This window comes from Teleopsis dalmanni, chromosome 2, assembly GCF_002237135.1.
Source record: "Teleopsis dalmanni isolate 2A chromosome 2, ASM223713v2, whole genome shotgun sequence".
NCBI classification, from domain to species: Eukaryota; Metazoa; Arthropoda; class Insecta; order Diptera; family Diopsidae; genus Teleopsis; species Teleopsis dalmanni.
The window spans coordinates 143,663,170-143,684,175 of NC_051847.1; the positions used below are offsets into that span (position 1 = coordinate 143,663,170).

The 21,006-nt window shown below is 29.1% G+C and overlaps 1 protein-coding gene across 5 annotated transcripts in view; it reads left to right on the forward strand.

The window, feature by feature from the left end:
* LOC119680023 (trithorax group protein osa) overlaps window positions 1–21,006 on the forward strand; it is a 91,014-nt gene that overhangs the window by 60,525 nt on the left and 9,483 nt on the right. For 3 of the 5 annotated variants that reach the window (XM_038092637.1, XM_038092639.1, XM_038092635.1), the window contains exons 5-9: window positions 16,665–16,821; window positions 16,917–17,387; window positions 17,448–18,134; window positions 19,145–19,323; window positions 19,393–19,641. In XM_038092637.1, the coding sequence (XP_037948565.1) occupies window positions 16,665–16,821; window positions 16,917–17,387; window positions 17,448–18,134; window positions 19,145–19,323; window positions 19,393–19,641 (1,743 nt within the window). The remainder of the gene's footprint in view (window positions 1–16,664; window positions 16,822–16,916; window positions 17,388–17,447; window positions 18,135–19,144; window positions 19,324–19,392; window positions 19,642–21,006) is intronic. The other 2 variants (XM_038092636.1, XM_038092640.1) reach the window with 1 other exon arrangement.

Here is a 21,006-nt window from a genome sequence, read left to right on the forward strand (position 1 = left end):
ATATTTTGCAGTTTGTAGAGAAGAAGTATGAAGAAATAAGAAGAGGAAGAAGAAAAATAAATAAGAAGAGGAAGAAGAGGAAAAATAAAAAGTAAGAAGAAAAAGAAGGAGAAGTAAGAACAGAAAGAAGAAGAAAAAGGTCAAAAGAAGAAGTAAGAAGAAGAAGAAGTAATCTAGTTAAAGTCGGATATTCTCAAAATATTGAGCGAACTAATGTCTTTTTTGTTATCGTCATTAATACTTTTATGATTTATCAGTAAATTTATTATCCAAAGGATATAAAGCAGTATATCTTTTACAATCTTTATATGATATTTAGTGAATAATTTTTTTTTATTTTTAAAGTTCAAATTACTTTAACAGAACTTAACATAAATTTAAGTTAAATTATTTGTTATTCAAAATGATGACCAAAAGTTGAATTTTAAAAATGTACGATTTCATTGTGTGATTTTTTTAAGTGTAGAGCGAAAAAGTTTGTTCATACTTTATTGCTTTTGTCATGCACACTCGCCCTGTTACAGAAGGGCTGCCAAGCTCACATTTGAATCAAGCCGCATTGCTGCTGCTTACCGCTGTTTTTGCTGCAATAAGCGACCTACGTTTGGCTCTGTTTTTCGTTGCTGTTAGCTGACTGATGTCGTTATTCATTTTACCAGTTGTCGCCGTCGTCGTCGTCGTCGTCGTATACGCCGTCAGTCTGTTACGCTCATACTGATTTTCAGTATTCGTTTGAACGTTGTGCTTTGTCGTAGTCATCGTTTTGCCAGTAAGCTCCAACCATTCACTGTGGATTTGAAAGCAACTGCGTTGTGATGTGTGTTATTCGTACCTCATACAGTAGAGAGCTGTGCGCTTTAGTACCATGCTATGCCTTTCTGTACATTTAAAAGTTCGGTCGCTAAAATTACTTGCCTCCCGTACACCAGTTGTTAGCTGTACTATGATATACATTTTAGTATTTATTTCTGCGCTGTTGGCGTCCCTTGTGCCATTTGCTGCGCTACATCAGCCTGCCAGTTTTGCCACACATAAAACCAACCAAAGCTAACGAACTGCTGTTCTTGTACCGCTCTTGATGCTTCTCTGTCTATGATTTTGGTTTAGTTCTCGTAGTCACTTTGTTCTAGGTCTTATTTTTTATTTCAACAATATTATTTGCCAGAGCATCAAGTAGCAACCAAATGTATAAGTGAAATAACACGGCAGTAGTTTGCTTCGTTGCGACTCCAATGATGATATACTCCATCATAGCAAGAACTTTTCTTGCTTCATACTCTGGTTGACTGTCGTGCCAACCAAGCATTACCCACCATTCACTCTATCCCAATGTACCTATATAACAAATCCTTGGTTTTTTTTTAAAGGAAAAAAATAAAATCACAAAAAAATGCCCTCTAACGTGACTTTGCAAAAGGATGCAGGTTTTCTTTGAAAATATCTACATTTTATACACTCCTTAGCCAAATAGAATGTCTTCTTTTTATTTCTTTTTTTGTTGTTTTCGATTTTTGTTATTAAATTTATTTTAGATTTTCTTAGTTGTATGAGTTATTTTCTTTAATTTAGTTCTAGTGCGTACAATGTAGCGTCGTTATAATTAAGTATTTTTTAGGGTTCTGCTTTGGTTTTTAACATCGCATTGTATTCTCTACAAAAATGAATCCTTTACAGTTGTCCATCCAATAGACAACTTGTGTATATACGGAATGTAACGTTTTTAACATATTGCCATAATATTGTCGATAACAATATATGTTAGGATCTAAATTTCTCAAATTATATATATTTGCCAAACTTTATGAATATCAAATGAAACATAACACTTGGAAGCGTTTAAAGGTAACATAGAGATATAATTAAAATAAGTTGCAGTCAATTAAAAAAGACTATAGTAAAGTACAACCGCACTTTAAACAAATGAGGTGTGTATTTTGAAAAAATTTAACGAAATTTTAAATTTGAACGAACCACTTCACTTGTACTTGGAGGTTTATCATGGTGTAAGAGTGCTGGAGCTATAGCAGTCAAGGTATGAGTTTAAAATCCACTAAGCTTTTGTTTAACAAAATGGTCACTAAATGCTGGTTGGCTTCGTCTTAGAAATGCAGTTTCAAACACTCCATATATTAGCAAAAATGCTCCATCTGGTATCACTTGAGACCAATAAATCTATCCGAGCCGTACGGCCGGTCAGTCAGATTAACCTAACTTAATAAAATGACAAAGCACAACCAAAAGAGTTTGAGTTCAGTTCGTGCGACAAAAATGGTTAAATGTGTCGTCATGAGTTTGCTGGTATGGCACTCTATGCTGAATAACTGTTCCTAAAACAGTGTTATTTTTTAATGAAAATTACTGAGAACATTAAAAAAAATTAAGTAAAATGCATTTCTATCCATTGTTATGTATTATGATAAATGCAAACGTTTAGAATTGTAGATAATGTACATCCATATATATAAATATGTTTTCTTGATCAAATATCAAAGTATATTTTGTGATTGTTAAAGCAAAGATATTTTGAAGATTTTATTACAATTTTAAATACAATCTTGAGTTTGGAAGTTGTTAAATTATTTAACAATTTTCATTTATACATTTTCAAACAAAAGTAACTTGTTTATATATATTTCATCAGATTGAACATGTTAGATATGGCGGTGTAGATCAGATATGATCTTGAGTTTGGAACGTGTTAAACAATTTAACAAGTTTTAATCCCAGAACAATTGCAATCATATGCAACTCGACTCATGAGTTGATTTTGAATATGTTTATAATATACATATGTAGTCACATTCAATATATTAGATAAGTTGATGTTGCCAGAGGTCTATGAGGTATGCGCCTGATCCTATTATTACCTTTTTCATAAGGATAGTAAATCTATATCTTCTTTGAAATTGAGTGTCCCAATGTATACGTCACAAAAAAATTTTTATCCTGATTCTAAATTTTTCCTTGTTTCAATTTTTCTTATCATACAGATCTATTTATTTTTGGTATATGGGAGTAGATTTGCGTATACGTAGACACGTGAATGTGTCTTTTCCTGAGCACTGACTACTTATACACTGTTATATTTTATTTATAGTTTAGTACATCATTTCATAGAGTTAAATTTGTTTAGTACATCATTTCAAAGAGTTAAATTTTACAATGAACAATTTTTGGCGCGATTCGTTCTACATGTATTTTAAAAGCACAACCTCTTTTTTCTGCAATATTGTTAAAAAGCGTGGTATTACAATATAATGTAATAAAACCAACAAATTTTTCTTTCTTGTCGTCTTGTATAGAATTGCACACTTTGTAGTGTTTTGTTGTTTTAATTGTACTTCAGTTTTATTTGTTCGCTTTCACGTTGTTTGTTGCTTGTATCTTTTACTTACTTGGCTTACTAATACTGGTAGTTGTTGTTGTTGCTCCATTTATGTTATAACAGAAAATATATTTAGATGGCATAGAGTAGTAGTTGTACGCCTTTACGTACGATTTTATTGTACAATTTATTTTGTAGCACAAATTAATTTTTATTGCTGCATTGCATTTTATATTGCAGCATATACCTAATGTACATAGACTTAGAAGTATTTATAGTTGTCTGTCTGTCTGAATTGTATTAAGTAATAGGGATTGTCTCTTGGTTGACTGCGTCATGAACCACGCTCTGTTGCTTGAACTGTAAACATAATAATGACGAATGGATTAAGTGAATGAAAAATCTTTACAGCACACACACAATTTCGTTTGATTTGTGAGAATCTCAGTATTATTAAAGTAAATGTAAACAAACTAACTTTTACAATTGATTTAAATTTGTAATGAAATCTCTTTTGGTTTGTGACTATGGTATCTTCTACCAATTTAAATAGGAAGATATATTTTCTGTGCACGAAACGGTTTAGAGTAACAAATCTTAATTATAAGAAAATATAGTACCCAACCAATTGTATTTATTTGTAATACAATACATAAACTAATTTTAAGCTTCTCATGCATTTTAACCTTTATGCGTTGTTAGACTTTAAATTAAATGTATTTTAATTATAATAGTGAATTTTAAAACTTGGTTGAAATAATTTAATAAAATATAGTGAAAAATAAAGCAATAATAAATTGTAATTGATTATGTGTATGCTGAATCTCATTATTATATTTTTGATAAGTTCGAAGTTAACTAATGGTGAAGTTTAGATCTTATTGCTTACTTATAAAACAGAATTTTATTTTTCAAATCCAACTTTCCTTGTATTAATGATTTCAAAGCATTCAGAGAGCTATATTACAAGTCAGTTTTTTGAGTCTTATATTCTTTAGCTAGCTGTATTTTCTGTCAAAAGTTAGACCAAAGTATTTTACATGATCTTCCCATTTCATTTACTCTAATTCTCTACCTTCGGAAGTATTTCATTAAATTATTAATATGAGGTTGTAAATTGTTATCAACACAATTAGCATTTTTGTCAACATGCAGAATGCAGGTGGTATTAGCAAAGAACAAAATTGTGTTTATCGGTTCCAAAGTAAAATCTGTTGTATTTAAATTATACAGTAAGGAAGACAATGGAGGGGTTGCTTGAGGAACATCTGGTTTTATTTTCTATATAGATAAGAAATGATTGTGGATTTTGACCAAGAACTCTGTATTTGATAAAAGACTAGCTATCTAAAAGTTTTATCATTTCAACTATAATATCATAATATCATATTTTAGTTTTAGATTCTAAATTAAAAATTTTTAATTTGGTTTTTTTAATTTTTTTAAATGTATATATTCATATGCAGACTTTTTAAGATCAAAAAATTAATTTTTTGGATATTGTTTTTCGAAACATTATTTTTTACATATACATAAACTATGTATGTAACTAACCAACATGTATAAATCCCTATGCACTTTTATGTGCTAACATAATTTTAAGTGCATAAAAGTACTTTTTTATAATTCATTTTACTACTATTCTATTATACTATTTCCATGTGTCTAGATGTCATGACTCTTGACTTTTAAAACTGTATATATTACAGTACAAAATTTCAGTAGATAGATATGCGCTTTCGTAGCATTCTTCGTACCTATACTCCAGTTGAATAACCAATTATATGTTTGTTCACGTTTAAATGAATAGCTTTCAAGAAATATGCATATTTGAAACAAAAACAAAAAAGAAAGCTTACTAGAAGCTAGAGCAAAGAGCACACCTTTCTAACCATTGGCGTTATTTATTTGTTTTTTTTTTATGTTTTTTAACCTTTTTATTTCTTGGTAAAGAAACTTCAATAATTTTACTTTTTATGCCACATCTAACTTAACTTCTTCGACTCGAGAGAGCAATAAAAAGCTGAAAGAAGAATAAGGCATCACCGTTCATAACAAAGTTGTAGTTTTTTATTTTACTTTTTATTTTTGTTTGGTTTTTATTTTGATCGCATTATTGATGGCGTTTTTGTTGCCTTTGGCTATGAAGTAATTTTTCTTTGCCATTTCTGCTGTTTTTGAAGTACTTTTTCATATTTTTTTTATTTATTCTTGTATTTATTATATTATTTTTTTCCTATTGATAAAAATTTGGCGCGCAAATCTTTGAATGTTGGTTTTTTCTTTTGTTAAGTTACTATATTCACGTAATTTGTTTGGTTTTGTTTATTTTTATGGTAGCTCTATGTACACCTATGAGAACATATAACGATATGATAATTATTGTGCTGAAAGTAATTGTTTTCAATTCATAAAAGAAAAAATTTTTAATTGATGATTCTAAAAAAATACTGAACTTATTCTAGTTTAAAAACAAATGAACATTTAAGGTTTGTTTTTGGTATGGTTGTAAGACTTTTTGAATGGTGAGTTCGAAAGAAATTTTTGAGATTAGAGATACAAAGATTTGAGATACAAAAATTTTAAATAAAGTGAAGATATATTATTTGACCAGTTTTAAAAGCAGAATTAGCATTGTAACATTTTCGAAGAAATTTAGTCAGAGGGATTTTTTAGTCAGAGGCAGCTATCAAATAACTGCTACTTTATTATTATACATTTTATTTTTTATTTTTTTTTAAAATCTTTTTAGTGGTCTTTTAATCTCTTATTAAAAAAAAAATTTATTTAAAATGGATTGCTGAACAGAAACCAGTCATATCTCCTATCTATATTCGAAAATTGGACACATTAAGCGAAACGTTTAATACGTCACTCCAGGACGTATACCTGGCTGTTGTTAAGACCTAAACTCCTAAACGATGGTCTCCCCTAAACCTATACACATTGTAACCCATAACTCTTTGTAAAATTTTCATAATCTCTGCTTAATAGATACTTGTGGGTTACAATAACAACAGCAACAACAACGACTATTAAAGATAATACTGTATAAATAAAAAGGTATTTATCATTTGTTAAAATTTTGCAACATAGAATGAATTGTCAATTATAACATGAATCTTAAGATTACATGAGCTTGTGTGAAACTTCAGTGAAACGGTAATTTGACATTTTGCATTTATTGCAATAGTGTCAAAACTATGATTAATCTGAAATTAAGGATATTTTAATTTAAAAATATAAAAATAATTAATGATCTAAAAAAATGAGCAACTTCCCTCTAAGTTTTTCTACATTACCAAAGTTGAAAGAACATAATATGAAAGTATTGAAATTTTACTTAATTCTAAATTCATTCTATCCACATAACTTTTTTACGTTCCTATTTCTTTTTCTTCCCATACCTAATGTGATCTCGACCTCTACAGCAATAAAACTTCATAAACTCAATATAAATTCTGTTGTTTGTTTCGTTTCGTGCTGCTAGCATAACACAAAAAATTCTCCCTAATAGCACAGTCAGTCAGTTTGTCAGTCAGTCAGAAGTATGTCTTCTTGTGTGCCTGTCTTTTTGCTTGTTTATACAATCATCTATCTACACAGTTCAGACGTGAATGTAAGATATTTTTCTTTTCTGTATGATTGCAGTTTGCTGTGTTCAAAGGTTCGGTTCCCCTTTCAGTACTGCTTGCCATTATATGTCAATTCATATTAAATACTTTGAACGAACTTCAACTGAAACAGAAACAAAAACATTCGATTTGTGCTTAGCTTAGAGTGCTTTTTAGGTTGTGTAGTTGATTTCGATTGCGTAGTTCTTTTGTTGTTGTTGTTACTGCTGATTTTGCTATCGCTAAATAATTTTTGCTTTTTTATTCCAAGTCTTTCTATTTTTCAATACTTTACTTAAGTTTAATTTTGCTATGCTTTTTCTTGTTCCCGTTCGAGTTGATTTGAGTTTCAGTATATACATTTGCCTTTAAGTTGTTGTGCTGTTCGTTTTGAAGAGTCGTTGTTGTCGTCGTATATTTTTGTTGTTGTTAACGTTAACGTTGTTGTCCACGAATGGCGTCGTCAATAGTCATTCGTTTTATATTCGTTGTATATAAATTTTGTTATTCATTCTTTCTATTTCTACAAGTGAGTGCCAGCCAGCAATATGAAAAACATTATTTGTGTAGCTTAGCACACACAGCACCGCAATGGTTGTGCTTGTGCTTCTGCTTACTTGGCACCCCTCTTCAAATTTTATTATACGTTCTTATATTTATTATATCTTCGACCCTGCCTGCCTGCCTTCGTGCTTGCTTGCCTGCCTGCTTGCCTGCTTGTTTACTTGTGCTACGAAGCTATCAAGCATTGCATTACTGCTTGTGCGACTTAATATTATTTATTCTGTTATGTAGCTCTGCCTTGCCAGCCGGTACAAATGTGATGTTTCTGTTTCTTATCTACTTTTTTGTCATCATGTTGTATAAGTTTGGAATCTTTTTTCATCGTCGCACTGCCGTTGCCGTCATTCCGTTCATTTCATTTAAGTATTTTTTTTTCTGTTTCTGTTTTGAAAACGATGTTTCTGGGTTCCAAATTTCGTATTCTTAGTTGATTTTGTTGGTCGTGGAGTTGTGCATTCGTTTTTCTCATTAATTCGTTTGAGTTGTCAATTTATTGTGGAAGTCTATGTATATTTTTGTTTTATTTTTTAGCCCTGACTTAACAAAATAACTCCACTTATATTATTTTTTAATATCAGTCTTTCAGAGACAGCATTTTAATTGTCATATTCAACGTAATTTATATTATATACACATAGCCAATAAAGTCTGCGTACACCTTACGAATTTTGATATGTGATAAAGAACCACAACATAATTAAATATTTTTTATTAAAATTTTTACATATATTTTTTCTTTGAAATCTTAAGTTTAAATAGCAAAAGACAAAAATTGTATTCGTTTGTTCATTCTTGAGATAACAGGATAAAAGTGTCCCTGCATGTAAATATAGGCCCCATAAAGTCTGCGTACAATTTGTTTCTTTAGATAATATCGTTAATTTTTAGCAGTTTGTTCTTATATTTGCTTATTTGATATTATTTAGCATTTGAATTGAACATTTAGCGAGCTTAGTGATCAATTAATTTTTAAGTAATTACCACTTTAAAGTATGGAATCAAGGGGATGAGAAATCAGTGTACACGAAAGAAAAATAACTATTAAACTATGGAAAGATTGAAAAAGTTTCCGAAAAATTGGTGAAACTATTGAAAGAACGCATTCATCAGCCCAACTTCAAAAAAACCGGAATTTTAACATCTAAACTGCGTCCTGGGCGTCCAAAAGTTTTAAAGTCCAAGAAATACGAAAAATAGTCCATATGCTGAAGATCAACCCTAGTGTTTCTTCTTCGAAAATTTTGAAATATGTAAATCAATCATTTAAAAAAGTATTTGTGCGAAGACTGCTAAAAAAGTATTACATAAAGCTCGATATCTTGGTAGAGTCGCTAAAAAGAAACCGTATATTTCACTTATAAACAGACAAAATAGGCGGTGGTGGAGTTATGGTATGGGTGTGCATGGTGTCTGATGGTGCAGGCCAGTTGAAATTTATAGAACCGACATTGAATAAATGGGGCTATTTAAACATTTTAAGAAGAAATTTGAAACAAAGTGCAGATAATTTGGGCTTATCCACGTCATTTTGGTTCCAACAGGACAATGACCCAAAACACACGGCGGGAATTGTTAAACTTGGGCTTTTGTACAACGTTCCAAGACAACTTAAAACGCCTCCACAATTACCTGATCTCAACCCCATTGAGCATCTTTGGGATTTATTGGAAAAAAGAATTCGTCAGCATGTGATAACAAGTAAAGAGGCTTTGCGTATTACAATGCAAGCAGAATGGGCGAAAATTACTGCTGAAGAAACTCAGAAGTTAATTCCATTCCAAGCAGATTAAGTGAAGTTCTAAAATAGCGTGGCTACCCAACAAAGTATTAAATTTAGCCTTATTCTTAATATTTCTACCGATTTTATCAACTTTTTTATGGGGCCTATATTTACATGCAGGGACACTTTTATCCCGTTATCTCAAGATTGACAAACGAATACAATTTTTGTCTTTTGCTATTTAAACTTAAGATTTCAAAGAATAAATATATGTAAAAATTTTAATATAAAATATTTAATTATGTTGTGTTTATCACATTTCAAAATTCGTAAGGTGTACGCAGACTTTATTGGCTATGTGTATATATTTATTGACCATGGCAATATAGAGTAATTTGTAATCTGTTTTTATAAGAGTTTTGTAAATGTCATCAAAAGTTACATATTAATTTTCTGATTTTTTTTTTTTGACATTTAAGATTCTTTTTTTATTTTCTTCAAATATCAATCAAAATAATACAACTTATTTTTGTTTAATTTATAATTAACAGAATATAATTTTAATGATTTAATTATAATTTCTACTAAAAGTAACAGGTGTAATAAATTATCTTAAAACAACCAATATACATTATTGTACCATCTACCAGATAACGAAAAGTTGTCATATATCGTGCTATATCTATAAATCATCGGAGAATTATAGCTAATGCAAACACCAATTTCTATAGCATTCACAGAATTTTAACGATTCGAGTATTTTGAACTACTTCAATGATTTAAAACGAATATCCGAACAATTCGATTCCATTGGATGCAAATTGGATATTTGTATTTGACGAATAGTTTATATATAAAAATTGAATAATACGAACAGAACATAATTACTAAATAGTAAGTTTTTAAAATTATAAAAGAATTACTACCATATACCTGATTCAATTTCTAAATATAATTTTATTAGAAATTAAAGTGATAATGGTAAAAAACATGACACGATCAAGAATCTTAGGTCTTGCTGATATGGCAGATCACATATTTCGGTTTAAGGATAGCGAGTATTTGGAAACCTAAACATTTTTTTTAGTATTATTAAATCAAATTAATTAAATTTATTTATGACTTGTTTCCAGTATTGAACAAGAAAACAAGTTCTTATTGTTCTTATTTAAAGAACAAAAAATTATAGTTAAATGTTATCATTGAAAGTTGACAACTAATCATTTATATCTGTGAAATAACGAATAATTGATCATTTAGACTCTTAATTATCATTTATAGGTTTGTACATATGTGAATGCTCAAAGGCTTTATCACAATCCTTTCAGAATCTTATAATTGAATACACAAAATTATATTCACATATTCACTCTCTTATTAAAATAAGTCAGCAGTGCCAAATTGCTCTTCCGTATTGATTTTATATGACGTAACTAAATATGTATATATGTGCTTTAAAGTATGGTTCAAAATACACAAGTGCAATATATAAGAACATTTTTTTTTATAAAATTATGCTAAGAATTTTAATTTAACAGCTTCATTTCTTTGAACAGAAAAATTTTGGCTGGTATTGCTTGTTGAACATGCATCATTAAAAGATCGATCGGGTTTTATAGTTGTTCTATTGCACTTTGCTAAATTGTTTCTTTTTTTGTTATTGTACAATAGAACAATATACTAATATATATATTAGCATATTGTAAATATTTAGATCTGGATGTGTCACTGGCGGTACCGGGTTATACTACCCTAGAGACGAGACCATTAAGATAAGTACCTTCCTCTCCTTTCTGCAACTTGCCAATAACAGATGGAAAACACTTAAGTCATGTGCAACTTCCAGGTTAACGTGGCCCACCTATAATAAAAATAGATCCTCGGAACTCATCCAAAGAGACCGCGTGAACACTGCAAGGCTTACTGCAGTTCTTTCTGGTCTTTGGTGTATAGGAACCCACATAATCCTAAACTGCGCATTCCCCATAATCCTCAATACAGAAGTTGTGGAAACACACAGAAAAAAGAAATCATAATACATTTTCTCTGTGAATGCCCGGCTGTGGCGTTCAGAATATATAGGGTCTTAGGAAGAAATTTCTTTGATAGTTTATCAGTCTGTTCATCGATGAAGACGAAAGATCTATGTAAATTATCTACATTCGGAGGGTGTGGGATTTAGTCTCTACTATTCCATAATTGGGATTTTTGCGAGGAATGTTGTGGAAAAACGGCGAAAAATCGCTAATTGAGGTACATGGAAGTTATCTAATGACATGCCACTACAACCAACCAAATACTTAGATTATATTAAAAATATAAAAATATTTTTTTTTAATAATTATTATTATTATAATAATTGACATATTTTATAACAAATTATTTGTTATAATTCGATAAAGCAAAGCTCTATTGAATAAAAGTGATTTAGACATAAATTGATAAAGCTCTTGTTACAGTGGATCAGTCACAGACACTACTATTGAATGAAAGTGCTTTAGACACTAACTTGCCTAACTTTGCGTATTTTAGTCATATGTATATTAACTATACTTATGCATCTAAGGCACAAAAATTGATTTAGTTAGCGTTTTTACAACCCCATTTTCACTCCCCATCCACTTTTTTATTATTAACCGCTTTGCGTTGAATAAGTTTATTATACACAAAAACAAAAAAATCTTTGACCGCGCAAAATTGCATTTACTTTTTATGACAATTTTTCATTTCATTTTCAAATTGCTTCTTTTTCTTATTTTTCAATGTAACACTTTTGTTTGACTGTGTGCCAATTTTTTTTTGTTATTTTGTTTTCCTTCGCGGTTATTTCTGATGATTTTATCAAGTCTTTTTCACATGTTTTTGATTTACTGTATTTTTTTTTTGTAAATCTTCTTTTCAATTTGGTCGTTGCTTAAAAAATAAAAAAGCTTTTGTTATTTCTTTTTATTTTTTGTTTAATCGGTAATTTCGCTGTTTGCCGCGCTTATTTGTACCGTAGCTCATTTCTCATTTTTGCACTGCAAACATTACGAAAATTAGCAGAGAAGCATACAATATTCAAACAAAACAGCAATTTGCCAGCCTTTACTGACTCTTTGAATTGAATTGGCACTCAAGTAATTTTTGTTGTTCCTTGGTACGTACTGTCAATTAGTTTGTTATGTTCGTTATTCATTCGGTCGGCTGAACAGTTGTTTTCTTATATTTTTTTTTTTTTGTTTTTTTGATTGTCATTAACCACATTCCCATATTTTATATACTTACGAATTCAGCTTAACTCTCCGCACACTCCTTAAATTCACTGCTGTCATATAATAATGTTTTTAAGCTATGTCACACACACATTTTATTCTCCGTAGCTGAACTCAGCACATGTAGTGCCAGTTTGCATAAATATTTATTGTTTATTGCAGTATATTATGTACTTCTGTTGTTGCACAATTTTAGTTATTTTTAACTTTCCGATTCGATATTACTCATACGTAATGTTGGTTAATTAATAATGAGTCTATATATTTATAAAACTAATTTTCGTATGGTCATATTTATAGCTTATATATGATGTTAGTACAATAAAAAATAATTTAATATATTAATAATTTTTATTTTTGGATTTACTATCATTAACGGTTTGTGTGATGAGCTACCACATAGCTTTGTTTATTTCATGCAATTTGTTGGACATATTAAATTTGTAGAGTTATTTGTTATAGACACTACTGTTTGAAAGTGTACTATCTATTTTAGTTAGTACGTAATGGATACACAAATGTATTTTGTCTTGTAGGCAAACTTTTATTGGTTATTTTTAAAGTTAATCAGTATGAATAATTGTTTTACATCCCCATTTGGTTGGTTAAAAATTTATTGTTATACACACAAAACTTTATCTATATGCTGTAGTTAAAAAAATGTAACGTTAATAGACGTTACGTTAATATGTCTAAAAATAGATATATTCCATAATATTATTAAAACATTAATTGAACATGAACTATTGTTAAAAAATTAATAACTGTTAAACCCAAAATATTTATATAATATTACATTTATATGTAACTTAATTGCTTTGTTTAATATTCTTTTTATATATTATAACATTTATTGACTTTTTTTTTAATTTAATATCTTAGATTTTTGTTATCCACTTTCTGTGTTTGATATTAAACAGCTGATGTAAATATTTTTTTTTTGTCATTATTTACATTTTGCTTTTGAGTTTCTTTTTACTCATATATATGTTTACTCAAAAAACAAACTAAAGCAGTTATTTTATTACGTTAAGCCAAAGACGACTAATAATAAAAATAAATGACAAAATACTAATTATGCCGCCATTTTACGTTTTCATTAATTTTATATGCGAGTGTGTGTAACTATGGTATTGTACTATGGGCGGTTTTTAATATCAATATCTATTTTTGCATATTTATTTTATTAAAATACCGGCCGGCAAGTTTTTGCTTTTTTAATTTTGTTCAAGATAACTATTAATATTTTAAACCATTGAAATACTGTAACATATAACATAATCATTATAAATATGAGAGTTCTTGCTTGTATTATTTTAAGCGTTTTTGTTGTTGCCGCAGTTTTCGTTGTTTTATTGTTTTCTTATCATATTCTTCAATATACGTACACATAAACACATGTGTGCGCTTTTTTAAAGCCCAGTAGATTTAATATTAGTTTGTTAGAAAGAAACAAATATTTTTAATAATTATTTTTTATTGTTTTTTTTTTACTTCTGCTTGCAATTCTTCAATGCGATACAAGCAAAATTGAAGAGAAATGCGATAATGAAAATAATTTTAGACTTAGTGATAAAGGGTATGACACTCAGGGCATAAAACGTACATATAATGTGTAAAATACAAAATTGATATAGATATGTATGTATATAGTATATTAACTAGTAATTTTATGCTGTATTTTTAAAAAATAACTGATTATAAATAAATTTTTTTGTTTGGAATTTTAGTCTGCTAGAGCTTATGTGAAAGTTCTTTAGAAATTAAATTCAGTGTTGTAAATCGTATTTTTTTTTTGTAATCTTGGTGAATATTTTCGCATTAAAAATATTTATAACTCTTTTATATTACATATAAAATTAGGGCATAAGATTTAAGTTAATAATAATTATAATTAATTTTATTTTTATACTGGTTCACAAAGTTAACATACGTTTGAATTATATCTGAATTATATGCGTGTGATTATTTTGCATGTAAATTTGCGGTGTGAACCAGGCATTATGTATAATAATAATTCTTTTCGCAAAATTTAATGTTAATGATTATATTATATTATTGAAAGTAGTACTATTATATTCATTGTTAAATTATGTGTAGTATATTTAAATTATACATATATATATATATATAGTAATACTATGTAATATAGAATAATAAATAATATAGAAATACAAGTATATATTGTTAATATATGTTCATAAGTAGGGTAACTTTTTGTGTTTAGTCGTCGTAGTGGAAAATGTTACTCAGATTGATTTTGTTATGTGTACATTTTTGTTTAATTATCTTTAAGCTGAAAACTATATCATAATAACTACCATTTATTAAAATAAATAACATTTGTTATGACATGAATCGTGGTAAACACAGTACAATTGTTGTTACAGTTGGATTATTATAATAGATTTATTACAATTAAAACGCGGGGTTGTATTTCCATTTTGTATAGAACGGAAGATGTGCCGATAATGTAGTGATGTGTCGATACGTGTTGATAAATGGCTAAATGTGTGCAATGCAAAACATCCCAAAAAATCTCCCATTTGGTTTATCATCAACGTAGTCTAACTCGCACACGTCCTATAATAAATCAAAACTATCCATCTATTCAAAAAGTAATGATATTTATTATTATATAAAGTCAATGCAAGTTTTAAAGTGTTGTTACTTATATAAGTTATATCTTACTTTAAAATATTTATTTTTATTTTATATACTGACTTTTCAAAACCTATTTTCATAGCTCTTTAACGATAATAGATAAATTGTTTCATTGTATTAAAAAATTGAAAGTTGACATGATATGATTGAAAATTTTTAAAGTTGACATGATTGTTATAATGATTTTACCCCTATCAGTTATGTAGTTTGCTTGTAACACTCAAATGAACTATTACGTTTAGTAATTGCAGTATGCAATCCTATAAGTTAGATATGGGGTTAACAAATGGTTACCGCCATTTTGACAGTTGATTGCTATAAAAACAATTTTAAATAGTTCACGATTATAAATTTGCTATTTTGCGCAAGTTTTTCACTTAGTTATATGTCGATGTGGCTTGGTCATTGAGATAATGGATCTTCAGATTATAAATTTACATTCTTTTCGTAAATACCTAATTCAAAATTCACGTTTAATCTAATATAATCAATTGACAATGAAATCGGAGAAAAAAGGAAGCTGTATTAACAGATACTTAAAAGAAAAAACTTAGAATTGCGAACAATAAGTAAAAATTATGTAATCCGGAAACAGTTTTCATGCCGTAAATGGAATTTAAAATATCGAAAAGCGATTCAATGAGCAAAACTAAATTTAATAAATAAAATTTTACTTAATCCTAGATTATATTCAAAAGTTGGTTATAATAACATATATATAAGAAAAATAAACATTAGTTATTAAAAATGTAATATTAATTTTATTTTATAATATTAATATAAAATAATTATAATTATAAGATAAAAAAATGTTAAATAAAAATAGTTACAACACTGTAAACTGTTCTCTGACATATCTAACGGTTTTATCATAAAACACATTAAAGTAAATTTACGTTTTTACCCTCAAAACGTAAAAACTTCATAGTCTGTGCACATGTCATTTCCTCTTCTAATTCTAATTAAAAATCCATAAATTTATATACACCCTGTAAGTATAAAATAGCTTTCATTTACCGGACACTATTTTATATATGCTAGCTCACAAATACACATGCATGCTTGTGTGTGTATAACACCAACACACAATTACGTGAAACGAAATCAATTCAGACATTTTTCTCTTGTTGTCGTTTTAAAGCTCATGACAGTAGAAAATGGAATAAAAAATGAATGCGATTGTCACTTAAAAAAAGCGAAGAATTGACACATAATAAAATTCGTGTTTTATCAGAATATTTAAAATTCTGTACAAAAACGTTAAATTAATAAAAGTTAAAGGATGGATTTAAAAAAAAAGGCATACACTAAAAAAGTGAAATATAAAAAATCGAATAAAAAATTAACAAACAACACAGCGAAAAACCGACTGCCTTGGGAACATTTTCAAAATATGTATAAAGTATGGAATCTTTTTTGTTTACAGTACTTTATTTTTTATCCATACATTCATTAAAAATATGTTGAAATGAGTGGAATTGAAATATTAAATGTGTTTGTTTGTTTTTTGTTTTTGCTTTTAGGAGTTGATTGGGCAAAATAGTAATGACAGTTCTAGCGGAGGCGCTCACAGCGGCATGGGCTCAGGTCCACCGGGTACACCAAACCCTCAACAGGTAATGCGGCCAACGCCCTCACCAACAGGCTCATCGGGTTCACGTTCCATGTCACCGGCAGTAGGTAAGTAATGAAAATTAACTAATACTTAATACAAACATACGTACATATATATTTGTGCATACAAATGCTAATAGTAGTGAATTGTACTTCTTTAGCTCAAAATCATCCCATATCACGTCCATCGAGCAATCAATCAAGTAGTGGTCCCATGCAACAACCTGGTAGCGCTGGACCGCCACCACCTCTCCCTCATATGTCGCAAAGCGCCAGTGGACCACAACAGCAGGTGGCGGCGCCAACATCGCAATCTCAACAACAAAACGCAATAGGCGGACAGAATTCATCGTCATCGGCGAGTAATTCACCACAACAGCTACAGTCAGGCTCAACAGGTTCTAACAATGGACAACAACCACCGCCTAATCAAACGGTGAATAATATGCCCACACCATCACCTCAAAGTGGACCTGGTGCAGGGGTGTACCCTCCACCACCACATATGCATGGTGGTTATAAGTTAGGTGGTCCTTTGCCAGTTCCAGGTAGTGGGCAAACATCTGGTCCAGGCCCACAAGGCATGCCTACTGGTTATCCACCACCTCAACAAACACAGCAGTATACGCAAGGTAGTATGCTTAATTGGTAAATACGTTTGTAATTAAATAAAGATTCCGAATCTAATTTAGGCAATTACCCGCCACGACCGCAATATCCGCCAAACAGTTATGTCCCCGCACCCCCACAAACTAATCAGCCAACATCTGCCAATAGTATGCCACTTGGTGGTCCGCAACAATATCCTGGTCGACCTATGCCAAACCATAGTAGTGGCGGTCCGCATGCACAATATCCACCTTATCAAAATTGGATGCCACCCTCACCGCAAAGTGCACCTGGTGGTCCAGGCAGTGGTGCTGGCGCCAGTAATATGGGCAATCATGTGCAGGGCAAAGGTACACCACCACCAGTTGGTCCTCAGGGTGGTGGCTCACCTAGACCATTAAATTATCTTAAACAACATTTGCAGCACAAAGGTGGTTATGGTAACAGTCCTACTCCACAACAGGGATATGGTAATGGTCCCGGCGTGCATCCCGGTATGCCAATGGGTCCACCACACCATGTGGGACCTCCTCATGGTCCTACAAATATGGGACCTCCAACTAGTACACCTCCACAACCAATGGTTGGAGGTGTACCTCCTGGCGTTGATGGTAGCAATTCCGAACATATATCGCAAGATAATGGTATAAGCTCATCAGGATCAACAGCATCAGGACCGCATCCAGTAACATCTGTTGTAACAACTGGACCAGATGGCACGCCGATGGATGAAGTTAGTCAGCAAAGCACACTATCGAATGCTTCAGCAGGTAATTACACAACATTTAGTATCTGAAAAATTATTAAAGAATAAAAGTTATTCAGATTTATTTATTATTTATTTCATTATATAATAATATAAGTATATACATATATATTATATTAATATTAATTGGTATATAATTATAAATAGATATATTAATTTTAATTAAACGTTATATAATTTTAATATTTATATATTATGAAATTATATCTATGTTATATATATATTTATTTGTAAATTTAAATTTATTTATATATATATTTATATATTATTTATATATATATTTATATATTATTTATATATATATTTATATATTATTTTATATAATTATATATTATTATATATCAATTAAAATTGAAAGATGTATATGTATGAATATGTATGTGAGTCTAGATAATTAATTTGTATTATGCAATATATAATATATTTATATTATATAATTATGTATAATTTAATATACAAAACTATCATATTAATACATAAATAAAATCGGAATATATATGTGTATATGGGTCAAATGTTAAAACTTTAAACTATCATATGCTTAATTTATATATTTCAATGTTTATTTATATGAATGTCTAAATTGTGTTGTGTATGACTTTATTAAAAAGTATTTTTATGAATTTTTGTTTATATATAATATGTATTACAATTATTTTTTACTAACATATTTAATTAAATATGCCATAGCCTAAGTGTATTGAAAATTTAAAATTGTTATTAAATTTAATATTAGTTATCAATATATAAAGTTATTTATAATTAATATTGTTAATTATTTTTATTTTTTATTATTTATGTGATTGTATTACTTTTTTTCACATGAGAAATTTTATAATCGGTTTAATAACTTAATACTTTATTGTTGTATTTTTTATTTTGATGTGTAACTTTATACATACATATATGTTCTAAAAATTTGAAGTTTTTATATAATTTATTAATAATTGTCCAACTATAGCAATAAGTGTATGTATATAGCAAATATATTAAATCATATATTTTTTTACAAAGCGTCTGGTGAGGATCCACAATGTACAACACCCAAATCCCGAAAAACGGATCCATATAGCCAAAGTCATTTAATACCGCCAAGTACATCACCTGGTGGTCATCCTGGTCATCCAGGTGCTCCAGGGGAAGAATATGAGATGAGTTCTCCACCAAATTGGACGCGACCACCAGCTAGTCCGGTAAGTTATTGAAATATCATTATTACAATAATAATATAATAATAATATAATTATTGCATTTTTTTATAGGTTTTTAATAGCCATGTTCCTCCACAAGAAACTTTTCGTTCGTCCAATAAAAAATCTGATAGTCTCTGTAAACTATATGAAATGGACGAAAATCCTGAACGACGTGGTTGGTTAGATAAATTGCGTGCATTCATGGAAGATCGTCGAACACCAATTACCGCCTGTCCGACTATATCAAAACAACCACTTGACTTATATAGGTTATATATTTATGTAAAAGAACGTGGAGGATTCGTCGAGGTATGCAAGGTGCCGTAGTAATTCCTTTTACTAACTTCTTTTTAGATTTACTAGCAAAACTACTAAATTAATAAAAACCAACTTAAAAAAAAAAAACAAAAAAAAACCACCACAACAAAAACCAACCAATAGTACAACTACCGAATGCATAGTTTTTCATCCTAATATAGTTTCATTCTAAAAATAATAATTTAATATTATTAATAATTTAAAAAATTCCATTCGAATTTTAAATATTTTTTTTTTTGCATTTCGTGCAATGAATGAATTTTAATTATGCAAGAATTACTAACTAAACTTTTTTCTTCATTTACACATGACAATTTTCTGCATGTTATGTTAGTCAATGTTTTGTTTTTAATTTTTTGAATATTTGAGTGTGTGTTGAATTTTTTTATTAAATATTTATCATCAATTTAAAAAATTAAAATAATTCGAATGCAAAAATTTTGAAATTTTTGTTCAAATTTTACATTGGTTTGGTAAAATGTAAATGTAAACCCATATCCCTCAGTCAATCAAGTAGTATTATCCTTTCCTTAAGTCCAAAGTAGTGATTTTTTATATTATTATATAGATCGTAAGTAGTTAAAATTGTATGTTTTATTTTATATATTTATTTTTCAATAATATTTAACATTACTAACAAAACATATGCAAACATTTTCATAATTATGTATTATAATTTATATAAAAAATTTTTATAATTGAAATTTAAGAAGAATGTATTTATTCGTTGGTAAAATAACGCAATGTTAAAAAAATTAGATAAGCTGAAGAAAGAAATTTAAACTAAGCTAATTCTTATGATAACTAAATGAAATTCCTTCCGCAGCTAATTTGTATTTTTTAGTTTTTTCATATTACTAATATGTTGTGAAAGTAAAAGTAAATGAAGTATCACATATGTTATTGAGATTTCAACTTAATTTTTAGTTTAATATATTGTTGGAATCTTATTATTATTAGATGTTAAATACAAAGTTATTCAAATAGTCTCAACAATATAACTTGCAGTACTAAATCTTTTTGAGGTACTTTTGGATGACTTGTTGGTACTTATTTAGATGATTACTGCTCATCACCAAATTACATATCTGGGACATTCTTAACAAAGATAAATCAAGAATATTAAGACTACATATATTTCACAACTATATTTTACATTTCACGCCTAAACAAAAATTTGTTTTAATTTGATAGTGCCGATCAGACGGTTTGTGACATTCTATCGTTATCTGCAAAAAATTACGGACCCTTCATATCTCTAGACCACATGCAGCAGTATATAGTACAGTGGTGTTTTTTTCAATGCAATGGACTTTTAATTTCAATTTGTGGATTTTCACTACCCCCAAATGCAACAATTTTGTT